Source organism: Stegastes partitus, unplaced genomic scaffold, assembly GCF_000690725.1.
Source record: "Stegastes partitus isolate 25-593 unplaced genomic scaffold, Stegastes_partitus-1.0.2 Scaffold82, whole genome shotgun sequence".
NCBI classification, from domain to species: Eukaryota; Metazoa; Chordata; class Actinopteri; family Pomacentridae; genus Stegastes; species Stegastes partitus.
The window spans coordinates 431,096-450,256 of NW_007577813.1; the positions used below are offsets into that span (position 1 = coordinate 431,096).

The window sequence follows — 19,161 nt, forward strand, 5'->3', positions numbered from 1 at the left end:
TGATTTAAAGCCCAGTGGATTTTGAAAGTCTAAAAGTGAACATTGCTGGTGGAACCTCTGCAGAATGTTTAGTCTACAAAGCCACATTTTTGCCTCAGTCTGCTGGGATTACTATACCAGCCAACCGTTTGGCATCGGCTGATTTTTCCCTTTGATGTCAGAATGCATATCTCTCAGCCATCCAAATAACTGTCAAGACTGTGATTTTATTTAGACTGACAGACCCCAAAAAAAAGAAATAGGTCAACGTGAAATATGGTTCCGAGACCTGCTGCTGTACCTTTACTTGCACTTTTTTTTTGAATTGGAAATCAGTTTTAAACATAAAAGATGTGGTTTCCTGCTTTTTGAGTTTTTCATCATTAACCGCCAGTGAAACCTAAACTCCGCTCGCTAATCTGAACCAATCAAAATACGTTACATAATCTTGATTTACGGTTTGCCTCTTGACTGACTCGTCTCATTTCTCCGCTGTCTCTCCCCAGAGTGTTCGGTCAGTGCGATCGCAGACTTGGTTTTCCTGGTGGACGGCTCATGGAGTGTGGGCAGAGAGAATTTTAAACACATCCGTAGTTTTATTGCCGCTCTGGCGGGAGCCTTTGACATTGGCGAGGACAAAACCCGGGTGGCTGTGGTTCAGTACAGCACAGACACCCGCACAGAGTTTCCCCTCACCCGTTACACCAGGAGAGGAGACCTGCTCCAAGCCATCAACTCCCTGCCGTACAAAGGAGGAAATACCATGACAGGTATGGTGTGAATCAGAAGGAGGTAAAGAAATTCGAAGGGTAGAAATCCCTGTATAAGTGTATGGATGCAAGATATTTAAATGTATACATACGCTTCTTTTTTTAAGGTGATGCCATTGACTACCTGCTAAAAAACATCTTCACCGAGGCAGCTGGATCCAGGAAAGCTTTTCCGAAGGTAGCCATGATCATCACTGATGGAAAATCCCAAGACCCAGTGGAGGAGTATGCGAAACGACTTAGGAACATTGGAGTGGAAATATTTGTTCTAGGTACGGTTTATTATTCAGTGTTTTGTTGAATTGTGCTCTCCCATGTGAAAGTCTGCCTGTTCTTGGAAACTATTTGGTTTTCCATTGATTGCTCATTGTAAAAATCCATATTTGACTCAGTAAATGTGAAATACGGTTGTTTTTTCTATCATAAGCAATACAATAAAACCGTCAGCGGCCTGACACATCTGTAAAGCAGACTGCAAGAACATAAGAGTTATGGATGTTGTCGTACATTTTCCCACTCAGGTATCAAAGGAGCAGATGAGGACGAGCTCAGGGAAATGGCCTCCACACCTCACAGCAAACATGTGTATAACGTGCCCAACTTTGATCAGATCCAAGAAGTACAGAAAAAGATCATCGGAGAAGTGTGCTCTGGCGTTGACGAGCAGCTCAGCTCTCTGGTCAGCGGAGAGGAAAGTGAGTCAAATGATATTATTTAAATGATCATATATGGTTGTGCAGTTCAGATTTGACCTGCATCTAACAATTGTTTTCATTTTTGATCAATCTGCAAAATGTCAGAAAATGGTGAAAAATGTTGATCAATGTTTCTAAAAGCACCAAGATGATTTTATTAAATGTCTTCTTTTGCCCACAATCCAAATATATTCATGTGAACTGTAAGAGATGGGAAATTAACCACAAAATATTCAAATTTAAGCTGCTAAAATCAGAAAAATTTGACCTTTTTTCTTAAAAAATCACTCAAACTGATTAATTGGATCAAAGTTGTTGATTGTTGGCAATTATTTTAAAAGTGGACAACTAGTTGCTTAACTGATGAAGGTGCAGATCTAATTGGGATGGTAAATCTGAGAGGTCAATGCAAAAAAAAAAAATTCAAATATTTGATTCTCCAACAAACCATTTTCTTGTTTCCTGTAATTATTTTCAGTGGTGGAGCCAGCAGCTAATCTGCAGGTCACCGAAATTGCTTCTAAGTCGATGAGGGTGACATGGGATTCATCCCTGGGAGAGATCACAGGCTACAAGCTCACCCTGGTCCCCATGCTGCCTGGAATGAAACGCCAAGAGCTGTACATTGGACCCACGCAGACATCCATCAATGTCCGTGACCTTTCCCCTGAGACTGAGTATGAGATCAGCTTGTACGCCCTCAAAGGTTTGACTCCCAGTGAACCCATCATGGCGATGGAGAAGACCCAGCCTGTTAAGGTTTCAACAGGTGAGGTGATTTATTATGCATGTGTATCACTCACTCACTCACTCACTCACTCCATGGCAGTCATGTACCTGTAGACAGTCTGTTAAATTGTGGACTAACCCATGATGTTTTGTCTCTCTGAAGAGTGCTCTCTGGGGATGGATGTCCAGGCCGATGTGGTTCTCCTGGTTGATGGCTCATACAGTATTGGATTACAAAACTTTGCCAAAGTCCGTGCCTTCTTGGAGGTTCTGGTCAATTCCTTTGACATTGGACCCAACAAGGTCCAGATCAGCTTGGTCCAGTACAGTCGTGACCCGCACACCGAGTTTGCCCTCAACACCCACCATGACATTAACGCCGTTGTCAAAGCCGTGCGCACCTTCCCCTATCGTGGCGGTTCCACCAACACTGGCAGGGCCATGACCTACGTCAGGGAGAAGATCTTTATCCAGGCCCGTGGAGCGAGACAGAATGTCCCCCGCGTCATGGTTCTGATCACAGACGGAAAGTCATCAGACTCTTTCAAGGATGCGGCCACCAACTTGAGGAATATCGATGTGGAGATCTTTGCCGTTGGTGTGAAGGATGCGGTGAGGTCAGAGCTGGAGGCCATTGCCAATCCACCATCAGACACTCATGTGTACGAAGTGGAGGACTTTGATGCCTTTCAGAGGATCTCCAAGGAGCTGACTCAGTCCATCTGCCTGAGAATTGAACAGGAGCTGCTCAACATCATAAAGAAAAGTAAGTCAAAGAAGGATTAGAGGATAGAAAAGGAGGATATCTGTACTCCTTAACTGTGACCTGGAGTGCAGCCACATAATATTGCCTTAAATTCTTGGCATCAGGTGGATTTACTTTTCTTTTGGATGATTACCATGTGTTAGCACCTTCATGCTGGCCCATGCTATATTTTATTAGACACTGTGCCATCTGGCTGTTTTGGCTAGATTGTTAGCAGTAGGTGTAATGGCAAAGAGCCAATGCAATCAAGAAAAAGCCAAACAGAGCAGTGTAATACTTTGTAAATTGCTGTCAGACATGGCACCGGCAAAATTTAATCAACTCACTTGACCATAGTATGCCAATAAACATACCACAAAACCACATACGTGCTTCTTGAATGAGCTCTATCACCCTATCTGTTATCACTTACTGTTTGAAAACACTGCAGCTACTGGAACGCCAGTTAGCACAATCTCAACTTGGCCACAGTTTTGTTTCAAACGGCCAATCCAGCTTTGAGAGAGAATAGAGCTGTGGCTGTTTGACACCAAACCACACCACACTTGCAAGAACAGAAACATTTGTACAGTAGCCCCATAAATTTTTGCAGATTTTACAATGCAACATGCAACTTTAACCCGATGAAATTTTCGCTTGTAAAGACAGGCATTCTCAACAAGTATTCCTTCGTTTTTCAGGTCTGCTTCCACCCAGTGACTTGACCTTCTCAGAGATCACCTCCCGAAGCTTCCGCTCGACCTGGGTAGCTCCCGTTTCCAGAGTCACGTCTTACCTGGTCCGTTTCCGCAAGGCTGAAGATGTCACTGGAGACTACATTTCCCTCGCAGTGCCCGGTGACACCACCACGGCGGTTCTTCCCCACCTTTTCCCCCTCACCACCTACGAAGTTAACGTCTTTGCTCAGTATGGTAAAGGAGACAGTTTTCCTTTGACCGGTGAAGAGACCACTCTTGAAGGTAAGAGACTTACGTGGATCTGACACAGGACAGCTACAGCCGTAATATTGACAATATTTATTCAGCTATATTGGTCTTTCCTTTTCAGAGCAAGGGACCGTACGAAACCTACGAGTGTCAGAGGAAACAACGAACAGTTTTAGGGTGTCATGGCAAGCAGCTCCAGGTTCGGTGATCAGGTACCGCCTGTCCTACGTCCCAAAAAGTGGCACAGGAGAGATATTAACTGCCCAAACTATTGGACCAGAGACAACCATAGTTCTCCAGGAGCTTTTCCCCATCACCACCTACCGTGTGTCTGTGTCTGCTGAGTATGCAACCGGCGTCGGAGATGAGATGCAGGTGGATGGTACCACCAAGGAAGGTGAGTCAGGAAACTTTCTGGTCATTAGGAAGCATTGTAAAACTTTCTGTGTATTGAATATGAATTGGTTTTCTCATCCATTTTTGTTTGCTTTCAGTCCGTGGCTCTCCTCGTGACCTCCGTGTCTTTGATGAGACCATATCCACAATGAAACTAGCGTGGCAGGCGGCTCCAGGAAACGTCCTTCAGTACCGCATTGCCTTCAAACCTGCCGAGGGAGGCGAAAGGAAGGAGATATCTGTCAAGGGAGATACCACCCAGGCTCAGCTGAAGAACCTCCAACCAGCCACTGAATATGAGCTGTTTGTTAGCGCTCGCTATTCTTCTGGTTTGGGTGATCCTCTTCTGGGAACAGGAACCACTTTAGAAGGTAAGGGAGAGTTACTCATTTGAAACCTTTAAAGCATGGCAGGATTATTTCTGTGGTCAATGTATGACAGAAATGCGAAGTGTGCTTTGTGGCTGTGGGCACAGCAAGGGAGTACTGCTGAGGAGACAAATAGATTACTGTGTTCTGCTTCTTTTCAAGAAACCTCAGGTTTAGACATGCACATTTAGGGAAACTTTTTTTTTGTTTAGTATGTCCAGCTTTTCAGACTCCTGTGTGGTGTAAAACTGCAGAAATTAGGTCATTTGTCTCCCTCCCTCCTTGAAGTCCCTACAAGAATGTAGCATCTGGAATTTCTCACAGGCCACTACATCAGAACTGAGGAAGTTTGGGCTTCTACTTTGCAAGAGCGGTAGAGTATATGACTTGCGGTTGGTGAGGAAAAGACGGAATGTGGCACTTGATGTAATTCTTCTGGCGCGGTGTGTAGGTTAGGGTGGCTTTGCCGCCCATGAAGGCAAGTGGGATGGAAATGGGTGTGGAATGCTTGTAAACCTAGAAAACTTATGGAATGACTTGGAGCAGACTTTGAGAGCCATATGCCTGCCTGGTAATACATTTACATCTTGGCCTGGCTGGGACATATGATTTATTGTTGTACAGTGGTTTATAAGACACATGGGGATGAATCTGAGATACTGTGTTGTTCTGTCCGTAGATAATTGCTTCTGATCGCTGCTTGTCAGCTTAGCTCATCTGGCAAAAGTCAACAATCAGCAGCTGTGGGCACCGTTACAGAAGACACAACAAGGCAGGTCTCCTGTTGGTTTCAGACATGCCACAGGAAATGAAGTCAAAGAGATCTTCTTTGAGAGTAAAGGGCGACGTTCTTAGATCTGGGGGTTGAACAGCGAAGGTAGTGCATCCCGCTGCGGAGAATGTCAGAGGACTTTAGTCAGCTCCATCTGTGACTGCAAAACCAGTTAACTGGGTATAAAATCAAAAGGATTTTCTCAACAGGGCATTGAAAAAAAGGGGGAAGCTGTGCTGCCTATATTAGCTTCTGAATTGGATTGTACAATAAAATCATTTGCTTGGTTTGAAGATGATTAAATGATGCTTGTGGTCAGATAAAGTGCATTGCTGTTGTGGCCAAACTGTCAATGACGGGACAGAAAAGAAATGAGGCTTGGCTGGTTTCAGTTATGAGCTCTTTTTTTTTTTGGGTGCTTACAGATCAGAGAGGGACTTGTGCAATAAGAAGGAAAAAAATGGGACTGTGTTTTATTCATCCTTTTGAGTGCCAAGAAGAAAATGGCATCAGTGGCTGTCTTTCATCAAGTCCAAGTTTTACTCAACCTGAATTCGACAGACAGATCAAAGCTGTTTTGTTTAGCATCATATACAGAGTGGAGTTCTTGGTTCTTAATGTTGCCTGCTTACATTTCTGGTGGCATCGAGGTCCTTAGTGCTGCGTGTATCTGAATTTAATACAGGCATCTACTGCAGACCACATCATTCTCTACAGCTTGAATAAGAAGACTCCAATTTATTTTATGCGCCGAAGAAATAAACAGATTTTCCATTTTGAATTTACCACTTCAATAACGCATGTTTGTTTATATTTCGGAGAGTGACATGTGAAAGGAAAGAACATTGTCTTTGCTATGGTTTCCTCTTTTTTGTCCCCCCCGTTGTTCCCACATTGACCAAAGTGTATGGCTCTGATTACAGAGTTGGTTTCCACTGGTCAAATCTGAGCTGTCATCGGCCACACACCCCCATAGGAAAAAGCTCCATGACAAAGCATTTTGTTTAGCCATCCCCATTAAGCTGTCATGATGTCAGCATGCCTCAACACTGATCTCATTGTTAGGAGTGCCACTCTTTTCGAGTGACCCACTCTGTGAAGTCCGTGTAGGCGAGAGCTGGACGAGACAGACCTGCACAAAGGCCTCCCTTGTGGCGAACAGGGGACGGTGGCCAACACAGAAGTCTTGAGCAGAATTATAACAACCTGAAATGACTCAGTAGGAACACAGAGAAAGTGTCACAGGGGATGCTTAGATGGACATCCCAGATGTGGATATTTGACACAAACACGGCAAAATTATTTACTTAAGAAGAGGGAGTTCTATCCAGCATGTGGAAGATGTTACCTAAGAGTACCTTGAAAGCTGGATGAGCTGTCTGTCTGGTCTCAGAGAGAACTGTCTGTTCGTCTTCCTCCAGGGTGGGGCAAAGGACAGGCAGAGACAGAGAGGGAGAGGATGAGAAGGAAAAAAAAGGATACTTCAAAATATGAACCACAATGCCTCAGGGGGCCCTGGTGGATCTTAGAGGTCATTCGTTCAAAGCCCAAAGCAGTAATTTTACCCGATCATCTAATACCTAACTACTTGAATGACATCTCCAATCCTTTCACATATGGCACGGGGTTCGTTTTTTTCTGTCTTTAACTTGGAGAGCAGCACATCACCAGGTGAAATAGTAACATCTTGGTTTGATTCCCTCTTAAGCCGGTGCCTCTGGCAACTTTCCGGCAGTGCCAGCCTCTTTCAGGAGTGTTTTCCAGACCTTTTTCTTTTTTTTTCCTCTAATACTCTGAAGGTCTTTTGAGGTAAAAGGCCAGGGACAGACGACCTTGGCTGACAAACACTGAAGGATTCATCTTTGTGCCTCATGTGTATTTCTTAGTGAACCAAGAGCAATAAAGTGAGGGAAGTTTGAATTTGGGTGCCAGTGCTTAGATGGCGCTTTGAAGGAGCAGTGCATTTCCTGGACTGATTTTGGAAAGAGTTTACAGAGAGAGCAAGACTGAGTAAGTCAGAGCTTAGTCTGGGCGTTGCATAAAATTTTTATGCAGGGATCCAAACGAACATACCCAATCCCAAGGCTGTGCATAAAGATATATACTGCACTTTTTCAAGCCATGCAAAACTAATTAGGACGGTGCTGTTAGGCTGGCGGTGTTTAAATGTGCATTTTCTCTGCCAGCTGGTATGATTGTTTTTTTCTCAAGTGCAGTCATTTATATTCGCAAGCTTTAGACATCTCTGGCTGCAGATGTGAAGGTTATGTCAGCACATGCCCTTCAGAAAATCTCTTAGATGATCTTCAGTTGTGTCATATGTGGTTTTCCAGAGACTTGGGTGAGGCTTTAATGGGAATTTGTGAGCTGCCCTTGTCCCGGAGTTTAATTTGAGAGTCCTTCTCCTTGATGGGTAGGATGCAATACGAGGGGTGGTTGGGGTGGGGGGTATTATATAAAAAAAACAAAGCTGCTGTAATTCTTCTGTTTCGATAACTGTAGCAAACAATGCAGCAAGATGCACACATACAACCAAATTTATCATCCAAAAACTGCCTGGATGAATGAATATTTAGTGCAGAGGTTGTGCTCAGCCTGTGGACCATGTGTTTCATGTATGTATGCTTTGCTTCTTGGAGCGGCTCCTTCTCTTGTCTGCAAGCACCGATGAAAAGTGAGCCACTGCCTGCAGAAGTCATTACCTTGTGATCCTTTCGCCCTTGATTCACACACAGCCGGAAAAGTCAGTCAAGTTCATCCGCTTGCTTTTTTTTTTTTTTTTGCGCTTGGCAGAGATACGTCTCTTTTGATGGAATGATCCGGGTCTTTATAAGTGGCCCGCGCTGTTTTCATGGTCCTCCAAAATCTGGAGCGCTTCATTAGTCTGTGGTCGTGGCCATTACTCTTGATAAGTGGCCTCTGCTCTCAAGGTGCAGATCGCTCTGCTTGGCAGGCGGGGCTGCTGCTGTTATTTCTGTTCAGATCGGTTTCCAGTTCATCTGGAATGGACGGATGCTGAGAAGGACGCGGAGGGTGACAGATGGACACAGTGGCTGTCGGACTTTTCTGCATCGTTGTGCGTTTCTTTTGTGGTAGATGGGCTGCGTTTCATTCTTTGCAAGTTCCTTGTTTTTTATTATTAAACTTCATTTGGTGAGGTTTGATGAATTAGGTTTTGAGTGAGACCACCCAGCTGCACTGCTCAGCTATGCCTGTGATTATATTGTCATTAGCTGCTGGCATGTAGGGGTTTAGAGGCTTGAATGAGGATCAGGATCCCGGAGGTTGTGTGGGAGGCTATATGTGGCAGCCCATCCTCTTGTGGTAGATCCAGCTCCTCTATATGGCAGCCAGACCCCCCGAGTCCATGTCAACATGGGTAACCCTCTCAGCCAAGCATGTGCTGACTGCCTAGCACGAAACACCACAAAATTCCCCACGCTGCATTTCTGCGTCTTTCTCCTTTCATGATGGTCTCCGAGGACAAGTGAGCGAAGGAGAGAAAGGGAGAGCGCAACATCTGCGATTGTAGCAAACACACTTTTGTGGATTGGGTTTCCTCTGTTTCGATGGAAAATTAAAGTGCTGCTGGGAGAGGTGCTGGGGATATGTGATTAGTTTTGCAGAAAATTTTCCGACCGTCTCGTAGTACGAAGGGAGAAAATCAGGTTGCTTCAATAGATCCTGAGGGGTTAAAGCGCAGACAGATGAGTGATTGTTAGTGGTTTATCACTGGGGTTGTTCGTTTTGTCCATTTTTGCGTCTCGCTCACTTCCTCAAGTCTTCATATATCTGCGTTACAAATCAGCACCATCTGGACACCCTGGAGCCTTTTCTTCTACCTTAGCACTCACACCCCCATCTTAATCTGGTTACTATGAACCAAAGCACATGTAAACAAGAAACAAATGCTGAGAAAATTGTTTAGGTGAACTAAAGCAGACCCGTAGCACCATTTACGTCTCTGTTTCCGTATCTATTACACACCGGCTGAGCTACTTCTGTGTGTAAATGCTTTTTCTTTATCCACAGAGCTCGGCTCGCCCAGAGACTTGGTGACCAGAGACGTCACCGACACCAGCTTTGGCGTGTCTTGGGCTGCGGCTCCGGGTAACGTTCGCCAGTACCGCATCCGATGGAAGTCTCTGTACAGCGAGGAAACCGGGGAAAAGACGGTACCAGGAGGCACCACCGCCACAGTTCTGGACGGGCTCACCCCGGAGACACGCTATCAGGTGTCTGTGTTCGCTGGCTACGGCCACGGAGAGGGTCAGCCGCTGGTCGGAGAGGAAACCACAGATAGTAAGTCATTTTACTCTTCAATCACACACTTCCATTTTTGTTTCTTTCTTTTTCTTGGCATTTCTTCTGCGTTCTGTTTTTTCTGAATGTCCAATCTCGAGGATACCTAGAAAGTGTCAAATAGGTATGATGTAACTTTACGACTATAAAAGCATAAAAGCTTTATGACCACGAAGGGACGGCTGCTCTGGTTTTTTCATGTGTAATGGATCTTTTTAAAACCAAAGAATGCAGGTTTTGATGAAGACAGTTTAGGAGATCATTGCTAAGCAATCTGTGGCGCTGGATAAAAAATTATCCTGGAAATACAGCTAAAAGTTCCATTTAAGGTTCTGTGTAGAAATGGCACAGCAACACTTGCTGTTCATTCTGTTGAGCCTACAGATAACATCATAGCTGCTGGCAGTCATCTGAGCCATCAAGAATATAGAGGCTTCCCACGCGCGTCTTAAAGGCCGTGCATGTGTGTGTTATATATATGTGTGTAAAGGTGATGTCATGTCCAACACACCTGCACACCGTTTTCATGGGAGATGCAGAACAGATAGACACCGGCCTCTCCCTTGTTAGACTACGCTCATGCTCGGATGAGAAAAGCACATTGAGCGGAAACTTGCACCGGTTGGGAGGGATCTCGTCCACCAGTTAGTGAAGTGGAATGTGCTCAAGGAAAAATATTTCCAACCATCATTAGTGTTTATTGATTCTGGCGAGCGAGAAAGGTGCTATACACACCAAATGCAACCACGAGGCGGCTTTGTAGACTTTCAAATGTTCACTTTGCTCATTCCTTCCTTTGCTTTGCACCCGCTATCTGTTGCTCTCTTTTTCTCGTGATTTACACAAATCGCAGGTCTCCGTGGGCTGAGCCACACACGGCAAACTTGGATGCGAGGCGTTTTTCCGTTAATAAAAATCCTCCCTCTGAAGTCGAGCGTTCTGAATATTTTCCTCGGCTCGTTTCGAAGCCTCAGACAATTCGCACTTGCCCTTCCTGCTCTGAAAATAAGAAACACTCTAAGGACACACGATGGAAAAATGAGAACTACGAGTTCGCTCAAATTCACAGGACATCTAAGCCTGGCTCCTAAGCCCGCCAACTAAACACGATCAATCATGTAAAATTCGTGCCTGTTTAATGTATACTTCTGGAAACCTGAAATATCTGGCGAGCTTTGGGTTCACACGCATGTGGAAACTGAGCAGATATCTGGATGAAAGACAGCGAGGTAGCCAAGCGTGTTACTGTTTAGTTTACTTACCAGCAGGAAAGCCACGCTGCTTATATTTCCAAACCTATATTGGAAACATGGGTGGTTAAATGCACATTTAGCACAGATTCACATCTGAACAAGGCCCAAAGTCTACATTTACCCTCAGAGCCTCCATTCATCATCCTTTAACCTGTGTTCGTTTCTTCCCCCTCCCATGTAGTCTCGGCTGGTAGCAGAGGTATTGTCGTCTCAGAGGAGACGGAGAAGAGCATGAAGGTGGAATGGCAACCTGCACCTGGAAATGTTGTCAACTACCGCGTTACCTACAAACCCAAGGTTGGAGGGCGCCAGTTAGCAGCCAAAGTTCCCGGGGGCACGACCTCTACTGTGCTGAGACGTCTTACTCCCCTCACTACCTACGATATCACTGTTCTGCCTGTGTACCGCTCCGGAGAAGGCAAAGCAAGGCAAGGAGAAGGAACAACACGTACGTTGACTTGCCACTCACTGCACCACTGATTTCTTGCTTTTTTTCTGTTGCAACGTTTGAGAAAAGCCGGATCATGCATGACAAACCCAGCCACGTCATCGTCAAAATCATCTCAAGCAATAACGCCTGAAGATGTATCACAATGAACCCATGCATTTCTTTTCTCTCCAGTGTCACCGTACAAAGGCCCCAGGAACCTCCAGACTTCGGAGCCTTCCAGGACCAGTTTCCGTGTCACCTGGGACCACGCTCCCGGTGACGTCAAGGGCTACAAAGTCACTTTTCACCCCGTTGGCGAGGAGATCAACCTGGGAGAACTTATGGTGGGTCCCTATGACAACACTGTGGTGCTGGAGGAGCTCAGGTGCGTCTTGAAGCTGATTTCTTACGTCATCTCTGAAGAATAATCTCTAGTTCAGTATGTAAATAATCGATTTGCTTTTTAACCCACAGAGCTGATACCAAATACACAGTGAGCGTGTTTGGTATGTTTGAAGGAGGAGAGAGTGTGCCATTGGCTGGAGAGGAGAACACCACTCTTAATGAAGATCCTGAGATTCCACCTTATGTTGCATCAAGTAAAGATACCTAAAATTCTACCATAAAGCCCACATGTGTATGATTTAAATGATACTGTACCACTAAAAGGAGGACAGGAGTAGATGTTGGATGCTTAAACTAACCAGATCATGAACCACTGCAATGGTTTTAGTCATTCTGTTGCTATGTCTGTCATCACCTTTAAGGCAGTGTCTCCTGTATGTTATGTCTCTGCGCAGCAACGGTCAAACACTGGAGACAGCATCGCACAGTAAATTTTTTTTTGCTTTGGAAAAATACACTGTAAACTCATGCCCCGTAAAAGCCGAAGAGTTTCTCTGAACGCTTCTCCTCCGAGCTAATTGTCTCACGAAAGAACAGATGTAAATGCATTTCCATCTGTCTGCCCTTTCCTTACTTTCTTCATTGTGTCACTTTGGGCTTCCGCTTTTTATTTCCAGTCCAAGTACAGCCAGCGTCGATGCGAGCCGTATGATCTGTTTGCAGTTATAAAATGTTTTACTACCCAGTGAGTCAGAGCGTGGCAGGCAGCAAGTGTGAGAAGAGGAAAAAATGTTGTGTTTGCTGGAAGTAACTGGAAAGGTCAGTTTGACCACTAAGCTGGGTCCTAATAAGGACGCAAATCCAGGTTTGGTGACAAATTGCAGCTTCGTAAGATAAAACAGAAGAGGTGAGAGAATCTCCCTCTTCCTTGTGCTGATTGGCTCTCAACAAGCCTCTGGAGCTCAAAGAGAGTTGTGGGTGTGACAAAAGACTTGAGTAACGTTCTCTTTTATTTCTCACCCACAACAATTTTTAATACAGTGTATTTTATTACGTTTTCCCCTTCTTACACTTACATCCTAGCCAGCAGATCTCATTGTTTCTTTTTCTTTTTTTTTGTTGTCAATATATCATGTAACAGACCCACATGTTGGACATGATGCATGTTTACAGACCTGTTTTTCTACCTCTGCAGGTTTAGATTATCTGTGGATCGTGTAACCTGTTTTCAGTTGCAGACAGTGGCAATTAGTGCAACATCTGCCTTTCACTGCTACACATCTGCAGCCCCCCTTTTAGGTACCGAGGATCAGATGCCTTCCTTGTCATCACACAGGTGTTTGGAAACAGGATGTGAATATTACCTTGCTGCTCTGGAGGGCACAGTAATCTCTCCCCGTGGAAACCTTTGATATGTCCTGAGCCACTGAGGGCACATTCTCCTGATCTGCCCCTGGGACTAATTTGTGGAAGATAAAAAAAAAAAAAAAACAACTGAGAGAATACTGCCTCGACATGCTGCAAAGACAAGAAGATAATAATTATAACACCTGGAAAATAAAAGTTAGCTGATAAAAAAAGAAAAGATGGAAAGTAAAGACAGAATGCTTTGCTGCATGTCTGTTCGGCATTCTGGAAGTTGTTTTGATGATGAAGTGAAATTTTATGTCATGTACTTTTCTTCCCTTCTTTCTTTTCCTCTCACATTCCCTTGAACACCTGTTACATCATTACATTTCACCACACACACCGTTTCGTGTGCATGAAGCTGCATCTTGTTTGAAACTTTCACCTCCAGCACGTTGTGACTCATAAACTTCTGCCCTGTCAGACGTGGTGTGTAAGACCAATGCACAGGCTGACATTGTGCTGCTGGTGGACGGCTCCTGGAGTATTGGACGTCTGAACTTCAAGACTATCCGTGCATTCATCGCCCGTATGGTGGGAGTCTTCGACATCGGCCCTGAGCGGGTCCAAATCGGTGGGTCCAATCAGCAGCAATCCCATACGTTAACCTTTTACCTTAACCTAACCTTTTACTACTGATAAAACAAAAAAAGTTGTGGTTGGTCTGACAAACTTTTTTATGGTCTCTTTAGGACTTGCTCAGTACAGCGGAGACCCAAAGACTGAATGGCATTTGGATGCTCATAGAACCCGGGACTCTCTCCTGGAAGCTGTGGCTAACCTGCCCTACAAAGGAGGAAACACCTTGACAGGTACGTCTATCTACTTATTTATTGCTAATCATTAGACTTCCCATGCAACTATTTGTGTTGTCTATGCTGCAAACAGTGTGATAAATGCACTCGTCTTCATTGCAGGTCTGGCTTTGAACTACCTCCTCCAGAACAACTTCAAAGAGAACGTCGGGATGCGACCCAACTCCCGAAAGATCGGTGTTTTGATCACTGATGGCAAATCCCAGGACGATGTCATCGTCAACTCGCAGAACTTGCGCGATCAGGGCATTGAGCTGTACGCCATCGGTAAGAAAAGATCGACTCTGCTGGCTCTCAGACTCTTCTACAGTCTATGACGTGAATGTATAAAACTCCACTGACCCGATCGTTGTTGTTTAGGTGTGAAGAACGCAGATGAGAACGAGTTGAGGTCCATTGCCACTGATCCGGATGATATTCACATGTACAACGTGGCTGACTTCTCCTTCTTGTTGGACATTGTGGACAGAGTTACCGACAACCTCTGTAACAGCGTCAAAGGACCAGGTATGTGGTGACTGAAGGGAAAAGTATGCACATCTTCAACTCATCAAAGGGGAGAAAACAAGAACGAGCAGAACACCGAGCTGCAAGGGCACACGTCTTCCACTTTACGGCTACTTATAACACTACAAAGTCTGAGCCAGCTTCTCCACTCCCCAGACATTTGATAAGCAGTATAAACACAGTGTATAGCATTCCAGATGCACAGACAGTTACACATCTGGCCCACCATGAAGAGCAACAGTAGATGCAGAGAACCACCCAAGCCCTTGGAAATGATTGCAGATCTATTATTTTCTCCTTCCCCTAATATTCCTCTGCCTCCTTGGAAGAGGAAATCGTCTGCTCCTTAATCAAATTAAAGAGCTGCTATTGGACACTGTAGGGGAACTTCCTGGGAAGGATGTGGCTTTACAGTCTCAATAAGTAGTGTTCCATGTATTAGGGTCTGCTAGAACTTGTTGCTAGAGAGGAATGTTATGTTTTTATCCGTTGCCAGATGTGTGCTTTGTTTTTTTATTCCCTCATATATAACCTCTGCAGAAAAGCTATGAAACCCGTTAATGCAAAGATTGTCGACCTTGTTTACTACGTATAATTAACTCAAAATCAGTGATTATCAGCTTAGGCATTAAAGGTAGACACATTCTTTTACATATCAGTGTATAACGCCCTGTATGATTATCTATGCAGCACTTTTTTATCATTCTATGCTTACGTCTAAACAGGAGGCGCTCCGGATGCACCCACTGATCTGGTGACGTCAGAGGTGACTCATCAGTCCTTCAGAGCCACCTGGACCGCCCCTGATGGCCCGGTGGAAAAGTACCGCGTGGAGTACATGACTGTAGGAGGACGCCCACAACAGGTATACCACCCATATCGTGCTACAACCACGCAAAACAGTCTCAACTGCAACAAAAAAAAAAAAAAGGAAAAAAACTTGCAGTGGGATGTTGGCTTAATGCTGTCCTAACTCGCTGTTTGTGAAGCTAATGGGAAAACTCCACTCAAACGTCTATTTCCAGCCTCCTGTTTGTGTTGGCTTCTGTTTTGATATCTAATTACATTACAATCTGACAAAGGGCAAGGGAACAAAAACACACAACTCTTGGTTTAGAGGATTAGAAAGCAAATAATGACTTCATGAGCGATGGCTCCATTGGCCAGCAGGGCCTTGGCTCCACAACGTGTGGAATAGATGCATTTCTGGTGTCTGTATCCAATTACACGTAGGAGATGTTTGTTTTTGTCCAGCTCCCATGGTTTTGTTTAATAGTGAACATTGTAGATGAGGTTTTATTATTGTTTATGGATTTGGAATTGAAGCCCGTGCTGAGTTTAGGTCTGGTGAAAAATTGTCAGATGGCTTTCTGGTTTGAATTGGATAGCTTTATGAAATGCTGATGTAAATCCAGGAACTAGATAGGACCTTTCATAGCCAATACCTCATCTCCTTTTCACATAACTAATACACAATGAAACTGCAATATTTACACATTATAAAAATGTACAGTATTTCCAGAAAGTGTTTCCAGACATGCAGAAGTTTGCAACCCTTAGAGACGGCCTCTTTAGCTGCGATCGTCTAACTCTTCCCATCTGTTATTAGGTGTTTGTGGATGGTACTGAGACAACAGTGGTTCTCCAGCGCCTCAACCCTCTGACAGAGTACCTGGTCAACGTCTACTCCGTGGTGGGAGAGGACAGCAGCGAGCCCCTTGAGGGAACTGAGACCACACGTATGTTTTTTCTTTTTCTGGATTTTTAGCTTACATGTAGGTTTGTACTGTTTGAGACATTTACTCGTAAAAATCCACATATGGTAAAAATTGCCAATGGGAATGTAAAAAGCACAACATGTGACACTGCTCAAAGTGGGCTCAGTGGTCTTTGATCATCCGTTGTACATGTGACCACAATATACTACCTTTACTTAAAGACGTATACTCTTAAGTGTTTATGATTTAGAGGTGTACTTGCCCTGCTTTTAGGAAACCGAGATAAATCAGGTTGTCAGACAACATCAGATTCAGTTTCAGCAGGCTCTTCTGCACTCATAAACCTTTTACTGTTATAATCAGTTTCCCTTTGAGCCGGCCACCATCGCAGGATCTCTCTGGCTCACTTGTATAATGTAGATTTAATGCACTCGGGGATTGTGATTCCTGTGTGGCCTCCATTAATAAAATCTTCAAAGGTAATATATATCTCGGCCCTGTTTATAAAACCATATGCGGCTGCACAAAGATAGCAATAGTAAATCTTAATTAGACGCAAATTCAAAAGCAATTGGTGTGATTACGCTCGGTTTCAAGCGCAATCTTGCCTTCGTTCTTTGTTTCTTTCAAGATGTTGTTAATTGCTGTTTTACTGGTTCTGTGTAGAATAACAGAGATTTAATAGTGTTATATAGTATCTATAAAAGCACGTATAAAACAGCACTTTAGGTTGAGTTTGTGAAGTGCGAGTGGCAAACTAAAACAATGAACATACAGGGAAAGCATGCATCTATAAGTGCATCAGCTAAACCGTACGTTGTCTGTATTCATACATAGTCATAAGTGCATATACATAAATGCATTCACAAAATATGATTTTCACTGCCCCAGTACCTGCTGCCTTTAACATCATTGTGTGGATCCGCAGTGCCTCTGAGCGCCGTGAGGAGGATGACCATTTACGACGAGCAGACCTCCACCATGCGAGTGAGGTGGGAGGCGGCGGCGGGAGCCACCGGCTACATGCTGCTCTACAGCGCCATCAATGCCACCCAGCCCACCGTCGAGCAGGAGGCAAGAGACATTCTGGGAACACTGAGAGCACAGTGTGTGTGTGTGTGAGGGGCACGCAGCCAATCAGCTGTGGATATGAGAGAATAGGACAAGGAAAAAATTAGCACATGCACATGTGTTTATGGGTGGACAAAATTCCACATTCTTGCACGCACTCATATGCCCCAAACACACGCAAACACTTTGCTGAACACTAGAAGTGACCAAACACTACAGGGTGCTGTCAGCAGTTTTTTTTTTTTTTGTGACTAAATACAGATTTCACACATTTAAATAACATTTCACAAAGCCACCAGTGTTTGCCTCTTCATTCAACAGACAATGCAAAAAAAGGGAAAACACAGAGAAACATTGTTGGCCACAAAGGGGTGGATGAGCCATGAGCTCACTCTGCCAAGGGAACATCATCATTTGTTCATGAGGTGTCAGACCCAGTGGGTGAACACCAGAATAAGCAGATGTGCGTCAACCGGAATATTTCCTCTCAATATTTTTATCCACATGTGTCTGTCACTGAGGAGTCCCTGTCATCCACTTCTCCTCTGACCTTATGCTGTTTATTTGGTTTGGTCTCTTTCCAGATTCGAGTGGGAGGAGATACAACTGATGTCCAGCTGGTGAAGTTGCTTCCCAACACGGCCTACACACTTTCCCTCTTCGCCCTCCATGGAGAATCAGCTAGTGAACCACTGACCAACCAGGGAGTCACTTGTATGTTGATGCGTTATCATAAGCTTGTTTCGTTAATTCAGCGCATAGCTTGTTGGTGACGGTGTACTCATTAATATCTCGTCCCTTGCTCAGTGCCCATGCCACCTGCGGGTGAACTCAGGGTTCGGGATGTTACCCACAGCACCATGTGGCTTAACTGGGATGCTGCTCCTGGTCTTGTTCGCAAGTACCTCATCACCTACAAGCCTGAGGATGGAGAGGCTAAAGAGGTGAGTTTGGCTCCATTTTTTCTTTCCTAGCAGTACTAAAATGAATGGGGGAATGGTTAGGACGTCTACCAGATCTGAGCTGAGTCCTCCGCTCTGTCTCCTCACATTTCTACAGTTACCATAACAAAGGGAAAATGTATACACGCAAGACATTAGCGGCCAATGTTTTGATCAGTCCCCCACTCCTATTGCATTATCTGTTGACTGTTTGAGTCATCAGGATTGATGGCGATTAATTTATATGGATATTTCTGACTGATCGTTTATTATATTGGCTTACACCACATGATAGAGACTGCAGCTGGTTGGGTGGACATCAGGGAATGTTCTGGAGTCCAGTGAAAAGATTATGAAACTATCACAACATAATTTTGCAGGGCTTAAAGGGTGGTTATGGTGGATGAATGCTTTATGGTTGCATGTTTCCCTTTTGGGAGTTGTTGGGCTACAGCAGCAAACGCTGTGGTCTGCATTTTGCTGCTTCCTTCGCTGTAAATCAGGTGGAGGTGATCCTCAAAGTTCCAAGCGTGGAAACACACATGTGAAAGTGACTCACAGGGTGAGGCCTCACAACTTAGATGATCACTCATAGAGCAACTGTTAATGAGTATTGCGTATGAATCCATTAAGTTCAGTTTCTTAACATTTAGCTTATTAATTGAATGAAACCAGGAGCGGGAAAGCCTGTGTTCTATTTCTATAATGACAACAGGTGTTTAGTCAAATGTAGTTGCTTTGTGTTGTTTGCTGCGAGTCTTGTTTGTTCCCATTTTCCCCAGTTTTATGCCTTCTGGTCAAGTTTCCTACCAGTTTTATGTGGTGCACATTACTGCCGTCTCAAGTGTTCCTGGAAACTGAGAATGGAATTAAAGTTTTGCAACACTTTGCAAATTTTTACTGACGAGAAAAACACCTGCGATTCCTTTTTTTTTTTCTTTAATTTTTAAATGTCTTTCCCAAAAGCTCTA

The 19,161-nt window shown here is 44.4% G+C and overlaps 1 protein-coding gene across 4 annotated transcripts in view; it reads left to right on the plus strand.

Annotated features, from left to right (window-relative positions):
- col12a1a (collagen, type XII, alpha 1a) overlaps nt 1-19,161 on the plus strand; it is a 57,464-nt gene that overhangs the window by 7,413 nt on the left and 30,890 nt on the right. For 3 of the 4 annotated variants that reach the window (XM_008276879.1, XM_008276877.1, XM_008276878.1), the window contains exons 6-26: nt 486-749; nt 857-1,021; nt 1,271-1,444; nt 1,923-2,213; nt 2,337-2,939; nt 3,620-3,898; nt 3,987-4,262; nt 4,360-4,632; nt 9,434-9,703; nt 11,138-11,404; nt 11,579-11,771; nt 11,861-11,985; nt 13,563-13,712; nt 13,831-13,950; nt 14,056-14,220; nt 14,314-14,460; nt 15,186-15,325; nt 16,070-16,199; nt 17,107-17,252; nt 17,834-17,963; nt 18,057-18,193. In XM_008276879.1, the coding sequence (XP_008275101.1) occupies nt 486-749; nt 857-1,021; nt 1,271-1,444; nt 1,923-2,213; nt 2,337-2,939; nt 3,620-3,898; nt 3,987-4,262; nt 4,360-4,632; nt 9,434-9,703; nt 11,138-11,404; nt 11,579-11,771; nt 11,861-11,985; nt 13,563-13,712; nt 13,831-13,950; nt 14,056-14,220; nt 14,314-14,460; nt 15,186-15,325; nt 16,070-16,199; nt 17,107-17,252; nt 17,834-17,963; nt 18,057-18,193 (4,445 nt within the window). The remainder of the gene's footprint in view (nt 1-485; nt 750-856; nt 1,022-1,270; nt 1,445-1,922; nt 2,214-2,336; nt 2,940-3,619; nt 3,899-3,986; nt 4,263-4,359; nt 4,633-9,433; nt 9,704-11,137; nt 11,405-11,578; nt 11,772-11,860; nt 11,986-13,562; nt 13,713-13,830; nt 13,951-14,055; nt 14,221-14,313; nt 14,461-15,185; nt 15,326-16,069; nt 16,200-17,106; nt 17,253-17,833; nt 17,964-18,056; nt 18,194-19,161) is intronic. The other variant, XM_008276880.1, reaches the window with a different exon arrangement.